This window comes from Chroicocephalus ridibundus, chromosome Z, assembly GCF_963924245.1.
Source record: "Chroicocephalus ridibundus chromosome Z, bChrRid1.1, whole genome shotgun sequence".
NCBI classification, from domain to species: domain Eukaryota; kingdom Metazoa; phylum Chordata; class Aves; order Charadriiformes; family Laridae; genus Chroicocephalus; species Chroicocephalus ridibundus.
In genome coordinates, this window is record NC_086316.1 from 83,851,819 (window position 1) to 83,871,495 (window position 19,677).

A 19,677-nucleotide genomic window follows, 5' to 3' on the forward strand; every position below is an offset into this window, starting at 1 on the left:
CTGATCCTGCGACGCCAGCTGCGCCTCCGCCTGGTAGATGAGACTTTTCATGGCTCTTTCTAGGTCGCAGAGCAAGTGTTTTCAGCAACCTTTTGTTCACGGACAAAGGATCCAAAATTGTAACAACTCTACATGAGCTAAGGGAGCTCTAAATATTTTCACAGTGATCCATTCTTCATAAAAAGGAGGAAGAGCTCTGATATAATAAGAGTGCAAAAATTCTGTTTACAGGATCTTCGTATAAGAAGGGATGAAATTAAGTAAGGCTGTATTACTCGCCGCTGCTATCAATTAATGCAGCAACCACTTCCAGACGTAATAATTACCATATGTGCACTGCGCTTTACCTCTGGGCTTATTAATTTCGTACACAGGAGGTTACAACTATTGATTGCATTAAAACAGATTGACACGTTCCAATAGAAACGCTCCCGCTGCGACGCAATCGTTGCCCAAACTGAAACGATTCAAGCGATACGGACAGAGCCAAACGCACCCATCAGTGGCCAACTCGCTCGTGGTCATTTCTCCATCCCCTCTTAACCTCACAAACGCAGTATTGCAACAGGAGAACGACAGCAGTTAGCCCAGCCGCTCAGGGGCAAACACTATAGGGTCTTAAGAGACAGATGTTGACCGCTGGATAAATGCAAAATCACTAGGAGTCCCTGTCAACATAAATAAATTAATATAAATAACATGGCTTTCACTTCTCACCGCAATGTGCCTGGGTAGACATGATAGCCAACCAGCGCTACCCTGCCAACCTCAGAGCAGCCTGAAGTCTGGCGAGCCTCAGAAAAACAGGCGTTTGGACGTTTAAAAGTCCCCTCGATTCTTGAAAGTTTGCGGAAAACTCGATCTATAACGAAAGACAACGACATCCAAATAGCGTCTGAAAAACGCCGCAGGTGCCTTTGCCATAAAACAACCGGGTTTCACGCAGAAACAACTGCACCCTGTTTGCACTTGGGTTTTTTTTTTTGTTGTCATCCCATCTGCATAATTATATTTCTACACAATCCTGGTTAAGCACCTATAAATTATACGACCTGCTTCAAAACCTCCCTGTAAACAACAAAGCATTGTTTGTGGTTTTAATAAATCCAGATTTTTTTCCCCCTCTTCTGCTTCAGATGACATATTTCAAGCAAGAATACATGGAATTCAGTAGGTAGGTCTCATGTTAAAATAGTTCAACTGTCCTTAAAATAATCCCGCTGTCCTAAAATAACATTTACAAGGACAGTGGTAACGGTGATGCAAAGGAACAGATGTTACAGGCAAAATTATCAAGTTCGCTGCATCGGTAGAACACTCTTATAGGGTGAAATTGTATCAGCAATTTCCAGAAACCTTTAAAAATTAGAAGGAACCTGGGTTTTTATCCCAGCAAAAGCAGTCAAAATAAGTATCGAGCACAAAGAGTTAACGCGGCCTTCCTCCTCCTGAAAGCAGGAACGAAGGGGATTTCGTCAGTGAGGTTTGGCAACGTGCGAAATCCTGTAACCAATTTCATTTCCTGATAAATGAACGGTCCGCAGGGGAAAGTCAGCCAGAGGCTTTGGGAACTGCCGAGAGCTCAGACATGACCGAGAGGCTCCTGGAAGGAGCCAGACTGTCTCTTTGCTTATCGCCGCCCAGCCAAACGGCACCAGCCCAACTCCGTTTTCCAGCCGGAGCTGCGGCGCGATGCGATAGAGCTTCATCAACCCCCGGCATCCCCTGGAAAAATAACCCGGCTCCAGCGCACGGCTAATATTCGGCTTTAAGCAAGCGGGTTGAAACCACATGGGCGTATAAAACAGGCGTTGGGATGGAACTCGTAACCGGCTGTGTTGTTTATGTCTTTTAAAGCCAAGCGCTGGGAGTGACTCGGTATTCTGGAGTTTAGAATCTCTCCCCCCGCCCTTCCAACAGGAAAAAGCCAAATACAGAAGGATAAATCATTCATTATTGGAGAGGTTTTGGCATAAGCGAGACGGCGAAGGATGCATTTTTCAATAGGAGCTATACGCCGCGTGGCGTGGAAAGCTGAATGTCACTCTTAGTTTTAAACTATTCTCAGTTTTAACCTATAAATGGACTTTTTGAAATAAACGTGATCGATCAGCCTTACCGAATGCTACCGGTAAATACCACCTCTAATTGCAAAATGACAAACGTGCCTCAATACGCGCTCCGCTGCGAGCTTCTCATCGTCTTAAATGCCATCTTTTCATCCCGAGTTAACCTGAAGGCTTGCTCGCCTTTAAATTGTTACAAATTGACTCCCAACTCCCAACATTTTTACAGGAAATTCAAGTAGCTTGACACACAGAGATCTGAACTTTTAAAAATCTAAAGTTTGAGCTTGTAAAAAACCATATTGCCAGGCTGATGACCCCTGAAGGGAAGATAAAAGGAGGGGGGGAAAAAAAAAAAGCTCAAATAATAACTTCAGGCCCTTCATTACCAAAATCCTGGGTAACTTTTCAAGTGGCTTGCAGGCTTATAATAGCAACAACGTCTGCGATCGATTAGCTACCCCAGCACAACCAGATGTCTCGGCGACAGGGAGAAAGTACTCTTGGTTCTAGAGTTTACTGGGAAGTAGAACATCATTTCGCTGAAAACCGAAATATCTGCAAAGGAAGTTGGAGAAGCTAAAGACATATCACGCTTGCTCTCAACCAAAGTGTCGGAATTCAGTTTTATTGCATTGTCTAGTTCTCTGGAAAGCTTGGGATGGATTCCTTCTTGCTCCCAAGGACTCATTCTGCTCACTTGATTCGTTCCGCCCTTTGTCCCACCATTGCTTTGCTGGGATCTTTTGATGCATTCTGCTCAAGAGTGTGACAAACACAAGCTAATAGTATCCAAAAAGGCAGTTCTCCGTGTTAACTATCGAACCAGGTTTGTAAACGAGGTACGTGGCCTTGGAGGAACAGCAGAGCACGACTCCAGACACACCAAGGTCTACGCTGAGAGCAAACAAACTCCAGGTGCCCCATCCCTGTTGCTCCTTCTGTGACTTTACTCACGTTATTTAATCCCATTTTAGACCTCAAATGAGACAAGCAATGAGAAAACCTGAAAAGGACACAAAAAGGATCAGTTCTTCTGATCCTCTGAAGATGAGAAGATCTTCAGATCTTCTTCAGATTTTCATATTCACAATACTGCTGCCTTTGAAAGTATCCTCGATAATTTTTGGGCTGCTGCTACGCTTTTACCAAATATTGCGATGACTCCACACACATCATTGCGGAGTGAGCAAGAAACGCTATGGCAGGAAAATATGTAGTCTACTTTCTTCTCTCTTCAGGCCGTGGCATGAAAATGGAGGGAAATTCCGCAGGGTATGGCATGCCACAGACTGGTTGACATAAGCAAAACCCAGCACTGTAATATTCGTATTTAGATACTCTTCCTACGATGAACAGTCAAAGCACGTTGAAGGGATTTAGCCATCAGTGTCTTATGTCAATTATAACCTCTGTACGAGAAATTACTCGTTGAATAGTTCACATTTTACCACCCATTTCAACACGAGACCTTGCAAAAGCTGAATGGGTTTGTTGTGGGTGAACAAGACTCGTTCCCGGCTTCTTCGAGGGCTCTACCTCCGTCCCTTCTGCTCCTTCAGCTGCTTCTCTCAACCCACTTCAACCAAGTTGGTTGAAGCTCAGAAGCTCACAGACTCATTTTTGTTGCTCGGTTCACACATAGCATAGGAAGAAACGTAAAGATCTCATGCCAGGAGATCCTGCCCAGACTGCTGACCACCATGGGCATGACCGCCCTGCAAAGGCATGGACAGCCCTGGTAGCCCTTTGAACTACGGCAGACATAGAATCATAGAATGGTTTGGGTTGGAAGGGATCCTTAAAGATCATCCAGTTCCAGCCCCCCTGCCATGAGCAGGGACACCTCCCACCACAACAGGTTGCTCCAAGCCCCGGCCAACCTGGCCTTCAACACCTCCAAGGATGGGGCCTCCACAACTTTCCTGGGCAACCTGGGCCAGGGGCTCATCACCCTCAGAGTGAATAATTTCTTCCTAATATCTCATCTCAATCTCCCCTCTTCCAGTTTGAAGGGAACATAGGCAATGGGGCTGGTCTCCTTACGTCTACAGTGATGCAACACGAAAAACCAAGTCCTATGTCATCCTTTAAAGCAACCCAGCAGGGACAAAGCCAGGACACATCTTCTCAATTTTCTGAGCTACTACTCAACCAATGTGACTCCTACAAAACAGCAGCCAGGGAAACGAGGGAGAGGACAGACAAAGGTGAAGCATAGGCCCTTTTCCCTCCCAGTTAACACCAGTCAGCATGAGCCACATGCTCCCCACCATGGGATACGCAAAGTCCAAGGCACCTGCCCAGTGTCCTGCCCACATCAGTCCTGGTAGCATCTCATAGGCATGAAGATATGGCTTGAAAACCTCAAGACTGTTGAAGCCGACAGCCAAATTCTCTAGCCAGAGGGCAGGATTTTTCCAATGGATCTCCGAAGCGTCGGGATAGAGCAATGCGTGTTTCAGTGACAAGGCAGAAAACAAGGTTGAAGTTCTCCGTTTATTCTTCATCCGTGAAAGAAAGCTTTCTGCAGCGCTCTCTCCAAGTTGAAGGCGTGATTATTATTTTCTGCTCAAAGAGATGTTGGCTCCTTTACAGTAAGAAACCGATATTCCATGAGAAACGGTTTAAAGATCACAGATTCAAGAGTTTGCTAATGCATATTTTCCTAAGCTGATGCTGCAACGATGTTTATATTACTCTTCAATAGGGAGAGTGTCAGAAAAGCTTTAATATGTTTTTAACTGCGTGCCAGGCAGAAAAGCGAAATAAAATTGCTGGGTTTTATTTCCCCCCCCCACCCCTTCTTGTTCTAGTCAACAATGCCAAAAGTCACTGTTTATTTTTCTCCACCCCCATGCAAGAATTTATAACCACTGAAGTAAACTAAAGTTAAAAAGCTGTTTTTAATTCCCAAAATTGACTGACAGCTGCTATGTCAACACAAACCAAACTTGTTTGGGTTCTCAGGAGCATTCACATTTGAAAAATTAAGTTTCCTGGAGCCGTTTGAGGGGTGGGGTTTTCTATTTTTTTTTTTTTTTTTGGGTCACTTCCCCTTCCCCGTAAGGCTAAAAAAAAAGAAGTTATTTTTAAAAAATGCGAGACTGTAGAATTTTTCCCATTCAGAAGACAGCCGGGGAGAGGTGGAGAGCACATCCCCTTTTTCAAATAGCCGGGAGAGTAAAACGTAAATACGGCATCGGTTACAGCGTTAACTGACTCTCTTTGGGAGGGCCACGGAAAGGTTGCGAACGCCACGGGACGCGCCACCGCCGTCAGAGCTGGCAATATTCAAACAGATAATACACTCAGCTCTAACCAAGACCTTACGTGCCGAAGGACTCGTCTTACACCACACCAAAGAAAACCAAATCTCGACATGCGCGACATTCAAAATCCATGCAAACGCTTGCTGGGAACGGTAACGGTATGAAAAGTCCTGGTTGGTGGTTTGTTTTTTTTTTTTTTTACTTGAAAATATTAAAGCAAACTTTAAAATAAATAAATAAATACGCTTTATGAGTGACATGCCAACGCTACCAGACCGTGCCAGCATTTCAAACGTCTTGAGTCTAGCAATACGAAGCTTACAAGTTTCAAGTCAAACTACATTGTAAGTACTGCAGTATAATTTGTTTCATTTCTCCTAAAGCTTCTAAATTAACCGATTTCTCCTACGGTATGCGAAGGATGCTTCTGAAAATGAAGCGTTGTTAGTATCCAATCCACCTCATCAACCGTGTTTGCATTATACGTAGCTACAAACAAGCCCCTTTAAAGACTCCTGAAATCCACTTTTCACCGTGAAACAAAAGGAGCCACCAAATTTCAAAGACTCTGGCTCCACAGATGCTAAAGCCGGTTTACTTTGGCCTTAAGTATTAAAAAAAAAATAATAACCGGGCACATAAAAAAATGTTTAAATGAGCGCAAGGGTTGCAACTTGGCTTAAAAATATACACGGCCTTCGCCGCAAAATTTGCAACCACGCTGTATATTCTAACTTGCTGCTCAAGTCTACCTCCTACTAAGGAAGCGTTTCTGTGGATTATCGTATTCATGTTTAAAAATGACGGCGGCGTGTATTTCTGAACGACAGCCCCAAAGTTTTGGTTCCCTTCTGGGACGACGGGAGTTAAGAGCCTGCCTTCTGACTTACTTTCGGGAAGTTTTTGCAATGCAGAGTCAAGAGCTCCCATATGACGCCGTATGTCAGCAAGTACCTAACTTTTAAGTACTAGAAGAGTCACAGTTTTTCCATAACGCTTTTTCACATCTTGCCTACACGCAAGTTTGCACCGTTTAATTAAACAGATTTACACGATACGAACTCCTGCTTGGACGTACTTATTATAAAGTGGTGCCATTCCGTTTAGTTTCAACACAACAATTGAAGTCAATGGGCTTAATATGAATAGAAAAGCACCCGCGGAAGGGTTTCAGACGGACGGACAGGCAGGTTTATAATCCCACTGTAAGATTAAGCAGAGCGCGGACACGTCTTTGACTGCCTGCTCGCAGCTTCGTGACGGTACGTTATTTTTCGACCACAAGGCTCATCAAAACCTTCAAGTATCATTTTTCCTGGAATTTTGATTACTCAAAATCCTGTTTCTCAAGGGCCGGGGAGTATATTCTTCTCTAGCCGCGGCCTCTGAGAATCTGACCTCTTAAAACGCACGCCTTCAAAAGAAACGTGAATTATTGTTCATCGCTTACAGGTCGGCTCACGGAAGCGGGGAAGTTTGACATCTTAATTGAGGGTATAAATTGTCAGAAGGATATTTACAATCCATAAATATTAGTATCCTCAGCATACGTTTGGTGTTTTGGAAAGGCCCAAAAAGCACTTTGTTTAAAAGTTTCTTACACTTCTCTTACTACTCCCATCTTCTTCAGGTTAAGGGTTAACAGCAGCTGAGGGTCAGCAGAGGGAAGTCTGCCTCACAGATGTCTGCCTCGTGTCAGACCTAAGGATGTATTAGACACAACCGGCTTCCACTAGAGTAAGATCTTTGACCCTTCAGCCAGAAAAACATAAATATCAGGAAGAATTTGATGAATTTATTCTTTACGGAAGTTTTCTGTCTCTCTCGCTTAGTGCTATGCCCTAGAGCTCTGTAAAAGAGCTGCTGGTCTCCACAACTCCTCTGCGCCTACCTCTTCACAGAGCTAATTTGTGAAGTCTTCTACCTAAAACCCGTGGTAGGAAGGTACTGTTACAGGAGTAAAATAAATGCAAGAAAGCTGTCCGTCGCTTAAGAGCTACACATCTGTCCCAAGGTTTAATTTAGATCATCAAAGACCACTGGTCTGGATTCTGAAGGCAGCATCTTGCCCTGGCCAAATAACAACCACTGAGGGCCAAGGCCATCAGGACTCTAGAAGAAAAAACCACCATCAGGAGCCATTGTAATGGACAATGGGGCAATGGATGGTCTCTTGGGATCAACATTGCCTAAAGTAGGATGCACACATATAAAGTCTACCAATTTCCTTCACAACCTGGGGCACTGAGTGCTGCCCATGTCCTGCTGCTCTACACGGTGTGACAGTACACCACTGTTGAACAGATGTTGAACGGACGATGTCTCCTTCCTAGGAGGAGCTTCTGCAGAAAGAGGGCAACCTTTGCACCTTTCCAGAGAGAGCTCAGTAGCTAAACCAAGAGACTTTTTGGACTCCTTCAGCTTTGGGGACTTCATATGTACTTTCTTTGATGGCTACGCCTTCTTGCCAGAGTTGGAAGTACCTACGTTTGACATCCCCCATTGCATTCGCTGCCACCTCAGTCCACAACCAGGTTGTTTTTATGACATTTTTGGCAGCTGAACTTTTGGTGTCGATGTTGCTTGCCCAGGAGCGGGGTGATGTCCCAGGGATACAAAGCAGTTCTGGTCCAGCTACCATCGCTCCGATGACAATTTACTCTTTTCCCCTGCGCTCTGGTGCCTCCATGATTACGGGCTTTCTCCAACAAAACAAATGGAAGTTGAAGGAGTTGGAAGCATATCGTTAATAGAAGGTGAAAGCTATGAGAAGTGCTTTTAACACCTAAAGCAAAGCTTGTTCTGTCAAGAGACTGAAGGCTTTTACCTCTGCTCCTTTTACACATTCTGTGAAATTTTAATGCCCGAACTAGAATGCACTTCAATAAATATTACATTTTGTACCACACCAAAAAGGCGCGAGTTGATGGCATAATGGCACGTCTGCGTAGCACATCGAGAACATACGACAGAATGCACACCGATGACAAAATACTCATTGACACAGGGAGAAAAGGAACAGGAGAAAAATAAAAGCAGCTCAGAATACGTTCATGAAAACGCAATCTCTGCCTGAAGTGGCTTAGCTAATGGCAACTTCTCTTTTCTAAAGCATTAAATGTGGCCTCCCAAGTGTGATCATTCCACGAACCCAAATGTCAGCTTCCAATCACTAGCTGGCCTTCGAAACAAGTTTTCCCACTTATTGTAAAAGAGCGGCTATCTGCTGGCTAACTCCCCTTGAAATCCTGAGATAACTCGCAGACTCCAGACGCGGCCCCACTTCTCTCACGCTCCTAATCCCGAAAGCACAGAGAGTTCACCGAAGGGAAAGAAAAGGCAGCCTGAGAACTTGGAAAAAAAAAAAAAAAAAGATAAAGAAAAAAATAAAGACAACAATGAGGCCAATTTTCACCTATCACTATGATCTCTAAATTGCCTTTAATAAGCTTCTGCAATAAAACAGGGAGCCTGGATCGTGGGCTGCTCGTCTGCGAAGGAGACAGCTCTATCTCCGCGCCGTGGCTTCTGCCTCCGTCCCGGGCATATTAACTTCATTTATCTCCTCCCACAGACTGAAGAAGAAATAACCAGCTCTTGATTTCAGCACCTGCCCTTTATCTCTCTGTTTATGCAGAAGTCTTCTAAAAGGCTAATTACTCAGCTTGGACTTTCCCTGCCTTCCACCGTACACGGCTAAAAGCATACGCTTAAAATAATGTTAATTATATTGTTTGTCTCCAGTCAGGTTGCTCCAGGACTGGAAGGAAAATATGAGTTAGATCTTCCATTTTCCCACCAATTATTTGCTAAGAAAATGCAGGATATCTTTCCTAACACAAACATATATGTATTTTTTTATACATATATATATATATGACCTATTGCTAACTTTTGTTTCCCACAGCGAAAGGGAGCAGGAGTCCCAGGGTGTGCTACACAACTGATAAGCCCCATTATGCAGATCAGGATCGTGGCTCTTAAGTGCTGTTATTTTTAGTCGACGTTTATTCATGTTTGAACTATGGTCTAAGCAACAGACTGGAGCTCTGAATAGATGCAACGCCTCTCGAACGCTCACTTCCTCGACAAAGGCCAAGATAAGCAACTCGAAAACATTCGCTGTATTTATCTGCGCATACATTAGGTACTTATACCTAAGAAAAAACCCCGCCATTGTCTGAGCTGCAGGGAAACCGGGGGAGTAAAAGCTCCGGTCCTCATTTTTCCAAATCGTAACCTCTTTGTGTTTCAACCGCCTCCCTCAGAGCGCTTCAGCTGAAGACGGTCATTTCTAGGAGGTAGGAGTAATACCTCCGCGGGGGTCTCCTGTACTTTAGAGCACTTCAATACGTTATGGCAAAAGGCTTGAAAAATTAATTAGCAATTAACTGCAAAGCTCTTGGGATTAAACGCCACAGCTTTGCGCGTTGTAATGACACGTGGGTCATGTCAACTCAGATGCAACAGACCCCTAATTCCACCACACGTTGTCCAAGCTGGCCAGCCACAAGCCAACTCCTATCCCGAAGCCACTTCTCGGAATTGGTTGTGCCCAAGCCAGCTTGCGTTGGAAAAATGTCCTTTCAGCAGGTAATATTAGTTGGTCTATGGAGCTAAAGAGCTTCCAGCTCGCAGAGGCGAGCTTAACGACGCGAACAACCACGGAGCCGACGGTGCAGGCAAAGCGACTGTGGGCAGGGCTGCTCCCACCCATCCCAACATGCCCAGAGTGTGTCATTAAAGACATGTGGATTAAAGCTCTCTCCTTTATTTAGCTGCTCAAATTCCTCAGAGTTGCCAGAGTTATTGTGTAACTATATCTATAGTCTGATCTTAACATGACTTTGTCGAGCTTTAGAATAGCTTCCCCTGAAAACCTCAGAGACCGAAATGGGAAGACCTGAGGAACTGTGAGACTCCGCGGAGAGAGGTACAAGGACACACAAAGACTCACAAGGTCATTTCTATCGGAGGAAATCGCAGGGCGCTCATCATTACTGTTCTATAAAGATGTTATGTGCATTTACATATTAATGCATGACATTACGTTAGAGGGACCTGGGCAGGCTGGAGAGGTGGGCACGTGTGAACCTCATGAAGTTCAACCAGGCCAAGTGGAAGGTCCTGCGCCTGGGTCAGGGCAATCCCAAGCACAAATCCAGGCTGGGTGGAGAATGGATGGAGAGCAGCCCTGAGGAGAAAGACCTGGGGGTGCTGGTGGATGAGAAGCTCAACACGAGCCGGCAACGTGCGCTGGCAGCCCAGAAACCCCCCCAGCAGCCTGGGCTGCGTCCCCAACAGCGTGGGCAGCAGGGCGAGGGGGGGGATTCTGCCCCTCTGCTCCGCTCTGTGAGACCCCCCTGCAGTGCTGCCTCCAGCTCTGGGGCACCAACAGCAGAAGGACACGGAGCTGCTGGAGCGGGGCCAGAGGAGGCCCCGGAGATGCTGGGAGGGCTGGAGCCCCTCTGCTGGGAGGACAGGCTGAGAGAGCTGGGGGGGTTCAGCCTGGAGAAGAGAAGGCTCCACGGAGACCTTCCAGCCCCTCCCAGTCCCTCAAGGGGCTCCAGGGAACTGGGGAGGGACTCTGGATCAGGGAGGGGAGCCATGGGACGAGGGGGAATGGTTTTAAACTGGAAGAGGGGAGATTGAGATGAGATCTGAGGAAGAAATTGTTTGCTGTGAGGGTGGTGAGCCCCTGGCCCAGGTTGCCCAGAGAAGCTGTGGCTGCCCCATCCCTGGAGGGGTTCAAGGCCAGGTTGGATGGGGCTTGGAGCAACCTGGGCTGGTGGGAGGTGTCCCTGCCCATGGCTAGATGATCTTTAAGGTCCCTTCCAACTCTAACCATTCTATGATTCTATGATTCCAGGTGCCAACGTCAGTGTCACCAACTTTTCTCCATGCAGGAGTAACCTGCTCTGGCCAAACTGCTGCTCAGCAAAAGGATTTTGGAAAAAAAGACAAAAGCCAGTAGGTGTCAGTGGGCAGCGTAGAAGAATTACGTGCCAGACTGCCTGTGTTCACTGTGTAACCCTGCCCTCAAACTCAAGTCCTTTGGAGAAAAGTTAAGCGCTCCAAGTCACTCCATAAGCATCCTTGAAACTGGAAGCACTCGATCGCTTGGTGAGGACTTACAGAGCTTGGCACTTGTCAAAAATTTGTGATCCGTTGATTTAAGTGGCAATATAAACACGTCGTTTGGAACGCTGCGTGTCATTAATGCAGCAAATTTAAACTCGATGGAATTTCACTCCAGAAATAACATTTCTTTAAATTGCGGCCCAATGGGAAAGGCACGCTACGTGATAAAACCTTAATTTTTTTGGAAGGAGAGAATTTCTTTAGTGGTGGCTCCGTGTCAAGAGGGAATTGCTGTAGCCCCTTAATACGAGAGCTTTTAATTATCTGCACGTCAGACTAAGTTGTCATAGAAAAAGCAAAAGGTCCAGTATTTCTCGGTGTTCACAGAGAGGACACAACCTGAAGGGCTGGATTTGGATCCAACAACTCCTCTGGTGTGACTTAGGCTATTCCTGTACCCTGGCTCGCACTCCAGACCGCTCTCTCCCCAAGTAATTCAGTCTGAGTGACTAAATACGTGCCATCTCAGGGACACAGGGAACCGTAGGAAAGACATTAGGATACGCAGCCAGCTAGACAATTCCCACCGGGCGTTTTAAAATTACCGGGGTATAAATAAATTACCAGCCGTCGCCAATGGCCGCGTGTACTCAGTGTGCCTTATCAGATGATATTTTCCTAAAGTTCCCACAAAAGAAACGGGTCCTGAGACGCTGCTCTCGCTCTCTCGTGGAGCAGGAACAAAAATGGTTCCGCAGCAAGCAGACAGTATTTAAAATACCCTCGGCGTAACGGAGAAGCAAACTTAATCGTGCGTTTAAAAAACCACACGTAACGCCCATTTATTTAGTCACCTACTTGCACAGATTTCCTCGTTGCAGTATTCAAAACATCGGGCAGCCATCAATGGGTTTTGGCCTCACAAAACCCCTCAAGGTGGTACATCCCTCACGAGATTTGGGAGATGCTCAAAAGAGGACGGAGGGGCCCGCTCAGGATTACACAGAAAGCTCACGATCACGTTGACCAGACTTCCAGCTCTTGTACCGATTTTCCGAAGGTGGGTTAAATCTTAACTAAAGCCCCGGAAATTTATCTTTGTAGCATTTCGGACGGACCCAGGCGGAGGTGCAGAACGCCAGAGAAAGAAGGATAAGTTAACAAACGAAAAAAAAAAAAAAAAGGATGAAAGTTTGGTTACAGCTAAACTAAACAACGGCTGGAGAGGCGAGGCGGCATCGTCGAGATACGACGAAGACGACCTTAGCCTCCGCAAATTTTATGTCCTCCACATGCTTCAATTTAATAACTTATCACGAAAAAGCCAGCCAAACATTTAGCACAAATTCGGAATGTTGATTAAAACAGACGCATCCACAACGTAATCCCTTATCAGCCGCTATCGATAGGAGAAACGATGTTTGGACGTTAGGGATACGAAGGGTATGTATGTAATTGATTGGAACGGCGCGCTTTAATTGACGAGGTCTTGAGCACTTACTCTTAGTCTGTCTTTGGGCAAAGCAACAGCTCCTTGCTTGATGATTTCCAGAACTCGCTCTACTGACAGCTCGGCTCCAGCTTGCTCTAATCGGGAGCTGAAAAAGCTGATCACCTGGAACGAGAAATCAGAGCACATAAATAAATAGAGAAGACGAGGTCTTTGTATCCATTTACACACGGAGATGTCAGCTTCTTTCCCGGGATCTGTACTTCTTAAAGAAGAATCGTGTTATTGCCTGTGTCACAGCCAGGGAGACTTCGTTAATGCCAAACTAGCACAATTATCGGTATCCTCCCGCAGTCATTTTTAACAGACAGACGATTTTACAATTTAACACACCCAGCTGAATTAATAAATTCACATTTTCAAGTACTGTGCACTGACATACGCTCGTATTTCTATCTGTCAGGACTTCACGTCAGGATTTTCGAGGCCTTCCGGTCTACTTTTTATAGTTTGGGCTAGAAATTTACTTTCGTTTGCGAACATTAAAGTAAAACCCTTACAGTTTCAACAACTCCTGGACAGGAGGCTTCGGCTTTAAGACAACTATGAAATATCTCAATATAATTACAGGAGTTTACACGACTTCCTGGGGGTTTTGTAGCATTTAAAGCCGCAGGAACTGGAAGGGGGGAGGGAAAAAAAGCCCACAGAGCTCCTCTTCTCCCCAAATTAACTACCCAAAGTGCCCCAGGTATCTTCCCCATCACAGATTCCAGGCTCAAGGACCTGTACGTTCCCTCTCAATGTTCTCATCCTCCGCGCATCTCCCTGGTGAGGCCAAGCTGATTCTCACCATATTTCCCTCCCCACCCCCTTTTTCTGTGACCCAGCTGGTCCTTGTTAGCTAGAACACAGTTAGGTCAGGCTTTAACTTTTATCCCTCTCCAAGCTCAGCAGGTCATACCAGAAGCCGACATCCCACCGGCAGTTCTCCATGTGGGACATCAGAAAACCTCCATTTCTCTAGCTCCTTTCATCCAAAAAAGAGCACACTTTGCAAACCCCATCCCTTATCCCAGAGGAACTCAACAGTCACGCAGGGGATCCAAAACTCAAAGCGACACAAAAACAGGGTACGGGGAAATATTTCGACACCTACTTAGCGTCCTTTGAAAGTACCACAAGATGGTCAGGGCCACTTGGTAGAGCCCATGCACACGTGAGTCCCCAACTACCCCTCGGCCGGAGCCACCTACAGCTTTTGCTCGCTGACCACATTGCTGGTAGTTTTGCCAACATCTTGTAGGCTTCGGACACACTCTCATCTAAAAAGTACCAACATCCACCTGTATCCGAATCCCAATCGCCAGCACGTCGCGTAATCTTTCTTAATTCTCCCAAGTAGAAGGGGGGAAAAGTGTATTATACTACAAAATCTCTGCTGAGCTCTCTTTGTTCTGGAGTGAGACACAGCTGGAGCCAGAAATCATTACCCTAATTATGCCTCCCAGCTCAGCTGCTGTTAATAAAACAAAGACAGCTGATGGCTTGATTACTGTGAGATTCAAATGTGTTGTTCCTCACTCGGGAGCCCCGAAAACCCTTAGTCCTCCTTTTGAGCAGGTAGGTTGGCTGGATCGCAGAGCAATTTTCTCTAGAAAATGGAAGAACCGAACGAGATAGAGACAGACGATAGTTACTAGAAGTTGCTTTTTGGGTTTTTTTTTTTTTTGAGGGGGGTTCTGTTTTGTTTTAAACAACAGGAGCGTGGAAATCAGCCCAGAGAAAATTCAGGTTTAACCTTCTGTACTGTCCTTCCGATCATCTCCATAGTTGACTAGAAGGGACAATTTCACTGCCTCTGGCAAATGCTGCAGGCAGGTTTTACCTTCTTACAGGTAAGGCCCCACTCTAGCCCTGTGATCTCTGATCCCTGAAAAAAAACCAGGAGCGGGAAGATGTGCCGGGTTCCTAAGCAAAGGAGCTGGAGGGACGAACCAGAAATTACAGAGGAAAACGGCAAGAAGCAGCTCGCGCGAAGAGCGTGAGGACCTCACGGTTGGGCTGGCAGGGGTTTGGCACAGAATCTGGGACAAATTGCTGGGTAGAGGATACACAGCTCATAGAGGAACAAGAAAGTTGCCCGCAAACTTTGAAAGATTTTTTAAAAAAAAAAAAAAAAAAAGCTATCTTCTTGCGTTTCAATGCTCTTCTGTTGCCAGTCATCGCTGGTAAATACCTATCCTCACCCAGGGCAGGCTCCCGCAGAGAATCCATCCCACCGGCGCTGCCTTGTTAGCTCAAGTTCTGCTAAACCACAACAAAAGCACAATTTAATATTGGGCTTTTAATCAAAAGGATAAAATACTATCATAATGCAGAGGCATAAAAAAACCCCCAAACCTGAATGAAGCTCACAGATACTACCTGAATTCTGGCGTTTCCTATTTCGGGAAGTCAAAGCCTCCCATCTTAACGTGTTTTTAAAAGGCTTTTATGTTTTTGCGGTAAAGGTACTAATCTTGGTTGAGTCGTATTTCGCAAAGAACAAAAGCGGGATAGGCTTCCAATATTTTCAGGCTACGTCAGCATTTCACAGAATTTTGAATGGCTATTTTTGGTACGCAGTTGACGACTGAAAAGAAAAATATCTACTTTAATAATAATAATAATAGTTATCTCTAGGCGTTATTCGCCTTACCGCTTGAGACAATACAGAATTGGAGTAATTCTCTGTCTAATCCTGATAGTACAGTACTCCCGCGAGATGCTCAGGTACCTAACGGGTACCCCGATGAAATAATAGGAAAAAAAAAAAAAAATTAAAAAAAATAATAATAAAAAAGAAAAGGTGAATTATACGGTGTAGATGCTAAAAGAGGCATTTATTTATTACCATTAGATCAGTAATAAAACAAAAAAGCACCCAGAATTACATCCCTACTGCCCAAGCTCCCATCTCTTCCGTAGCAGAAGGTCTAACACTTTACCGAATGACCTGGCCAAATATAAAACTATAAAAGCTTAACCTAATATTAAGGAAGAGCAGCCTTTTCCTTTGAAAGCGCTTTAATTATCTTCCACGCGTTAAGTAACAGAGCGGCGTTTAAAATAACCACGGATATGAAACGTAGAGAAAAAAGCAGATCTCAGGGCAAACGAACTAGGCTGAGGGACGGTGTCCATTCTTTGACATCCTGAACATTATTTTTCTCATTAATTCTTTGGGCGACGGGTGGAAGAAAGCATAAAACAACTGGCAAAGGCTCCTTCAGAAGAAGAATACCAAGGAACTGAACGAGTCGCTGCGAATTACTCGTACCCTGGGCTGAAAGGCCCTCTCCATGCAAGGGGATGTTTTAAAAAGCTCTCTCTCTGATCTGCCTTCCAGATTAAAAGGCACGGTTAATCCTGGATTAGGCAACCCCTCGGCAGGAACATTTTATCGGTGTCCAGATAAAAGGGCGTATCTACGGCCCCTTGCGCTACGTAGGGAGCCTAATTCTGGTGGCGCAACTCCCAGCCGTGGGGCGCGATGGGCATGCGGCGACATAGAACTGTTCGGGTTGGAAGGGACCTTAAAGATCATCTAGTTCCAACCCCCCATGGCGTGGTCACCATCAGCTCAGGGATTTCCAGGCTTTGTACTGATATACCGTTAATAGACTCAAGATCTTTAAATAAAAACTGTTTTCCGTAGTGATTTCCAAAATTGGTTTTCATAAAGCTTTTCCGTTTCAGAGGTCGATTCTCCCACGGAGACTCATCTTTGGTCCTTTCGTTTTCTAAATAATAAATTTACAAAATATTTCCAGAGATGAAGAGTGCTACGAGAAAGCCGGAGTGATTTAAAAGTGACATTTTAGATTTTGGAAATTTTTTTGGAATTTTTTTTTTTTTTTAAAAGATTATGACGGAACAGAATCATAGAACGGTCCAGGTCGGAAGGGACCTTTCAGATCGAGTCCAACCATCAACCCAACACTGCCAAAGCCACCACTAACCCGTGTCCCTCAGCACCACGTCTGCCCGGCTTTTAAATCCCTCCAGGGATGGCGACTCCACCACTGCCCTGGGCAGCCTCTTCCAACGCTTGACAACCACAGTATCCGTTATTTCACCCATCCATTGTTTTCAACGGGGCTGAAAGGGTTGAATTGAAGAAATACTTCTGTTTCCTATAGCGTGCACCAAGCAGCAGAGCGAGCAGGGACAAGATGTTTCCTCCACTTGGAGATTGAAGCGGACGCTGAAGAGCTGCGATGCCCCAGCCCATTCCCGGGCAGTGCCGCTGCCTAACTAACGCTACAGCTCCTCGCTTTCTCCTCCAGCTAAAAATAACAGCGTGATTCGCTGCTGCCTCCTCTGCCCGCAACTGTCAAGGTTAACTCTGTAAAAGAGGGGAAAAAAAGAAAAAAAAACAAAACAAAAAACTTGGCACTAAATGAAAAAGTTCTCATTCCCTTTTTTTTTTTTTCTCCTCCTTCGGAAAGCGATGAAAAAAAGAAAGACGCACATTCTGACAGCGGCTAGTTTACATTTCCAGCCGCATTCGCCACCGGGAAGAGCAAGACGCTGGATTGTCGGCACGCTGAAAGGAGAAGAAAAGGAGAAAACAAACCTCTTGTCATGAAGTACCGCAGGATTAGCACTTCAGCTAAGTCCTTTCCTTCGGAAAACATAAATCACAGCTATGTTCAGTAACTGACAGTCGTACCCTCTTGTCCGGGAGCAAAAGTGAGGCAAAACCAACCTTCGCTGATTTAAGAAGGGATGAAACAGGTTGAGGTGATTCAATAACAGGAGAAACACAAAAGGTTTCTCAGCAAACTCGTGATACCGACGTTTTTCTGCTTCACCTTGAAACTAGGAGCGTGTTCAAAGACACGTGAACTTTTCAAGGTACTCTGGTCTTCTCATCTCCCCGCTCCCAGCAAAGAAAGTGGGGAGAAATAAATACCATAGAATCCTAGAATGGTTTAGGTGGGAAGGGCCCATAAAGACCATCTAGTTCCAACTCCCTGCCATGGGCAGGGACACCTCCCACTAGACCAGAAAATTGAAAAAAGAGAAAAAAGAGAATCACTTGAAGTATTTAGCCAGCAGGATCAAGGTTTTTCTATGGGCATTTGAAGGAAAATCACGAAAGAATAGTTCTCATGTCCACCGCAGGTTCTGAAACAGGAGTTGCCATGCCAGAACCAAGCCAACTCCAGCGATTTTAAAATCTAGCAGGGAAATGTCCTCGGAGGATTAAATTCCGAGTAGGAAATTGCATCAATCGGATCCTTTGCATCACTAAACCATTGCTCCCGACCTCCTGATTTCTATCAGGCTGTTCTGCAAACCAAATTCTATCAGCTCCTAGTTCAGCCCGTTCAACCGCACGCCATCTATCACGAGCTCGTAGGAAATACGACAGTAACGAATGCCACCGAAGCTCTCCCGACGGCCACGAACCAACCTCATCTTTAGGGATTACTAATGAAGAGTCTCCACCAAATTCCCGACACATCCGAGGTCGCTGACCAAATTAGAGACCACCTCTGAAACAGAGGCGTAGAGATGGTTCACAGCTGAAACGTGGAGGCCAGGAGCAGGAACCGTAGTATTCCTCTTTGTTCACCATCCAGAGGGAGAATATCCCATTTAGCTAAACGAGATGCACAATATCCTATTAAGATGACTTTCTAAAATGAAAAGTAAATTAATAGGAAACAGAAGGTATTTTGATTTCAGTTTCTTCTGTGCAGCATTAACTGTTTCCATATGTTCCCAATCAGCTGGCAACGGTGATTTTTAGCTGCTTTATCAAAACCCAGAGGCAAATAAGTCGTTTTCAATAAAATTGTTCTATACGCTGACCCTTAAACATTTACCCATTTTTGGCTCAACGACGAAGCACACAGAGGTTACGTGTCACCTCCAGAGTGAGCTGAAGGGTTCAAATCCGGAGCCAAAGCCCAGAGTGACTGTGACCAAGCCATAGTCAACCTGGACAATCGCCACCCTGGTCTGAGCAGCTGGTGGAGCTGCCGAGCCAGCCCCATGTTGACGTGTGCCTACGGCCACGTTCTGCTCCGTCTCCTGCCCCAGCGTCACCCTGCCAAACGTCTGCTATCCAGAGGTCTCCAACAAGCGCCTGGAAACCTCCCACAGTGCTTCGTTATTATTAACGTTAGAAAGTCTTTCCTTATGACCTGTGAATCCACAAGTATGTAACACAGGTTATTCCCTTTCCCTTCACGGCAGCGTTTTATTTGAAAAATACCACGTCCCCTTTAGCCTTCCTTCAGCTAATCAGCACCCGTTCTGTCTGTCCTTGGAGGTCCTGTTTTCTACAGCTCCTGTTTCTCCCTAGAATTTCTTCCAAGGTGCCTAAACCCAAGAGTAATTCAGCTAAAATGTCACTGGCGTGAGCAGGCTTAGAGGACACCTCTGGGCTATTTCTCCCACACAGGACGGCGGCAGATGTCTCTTTCCATTTGCACCATCAACTACTCGTTACCACCTTCTCGGTACATTTTCCAACTAATTTTACATCCGCTTTTTAGCATTTGCACTTTTCCCATGCTTCCTATTTGGTTTATAAGAACATTATGTGCAGTGGAGTAAAACCAGTAACTGTTAAAAGTCGAGATATGTCATACCCATTTTAAACGTTCTCGACAAGGCAACTTGGCAACTGTTTTAGTGTCCAAAAATCATTACAGATTGCGCATATTCTGTATTTTGGTCAGATTTCTTCAATATAGAACATTACCCTGCTGTCTGTTAGTATTTCTTTATGGAATACAAATCTGGACTA

At 45.3% G+C, this 19,677-nt stretch overlaps 1 protein-coding gene across 4 annotated transcripts in view; it reads right to left on the minus strand.

Moving 5' to 3' along the window:
* DYM (dymeclin) overlaps nt 1-19,677 on the minus strand; it is a 241,013-nt gene that overhangs the window by 23,142 nt on the left and 198,194 nt on the right. For all 4 annotated transcript variants that reach the window (XM_063319472.1, XM_063319471.1, XM_063319469.1 and 1 more), the window contains one exon: nt 12,921-13,034. In XM_063319472.1, the coding sequence (XP_063175542.1) occupies nt 12,921-13,034 (114 nt within the window). The remainder of the gene's footprint in view (nt 1-12,920; nt 13,035-19,677) is intronic.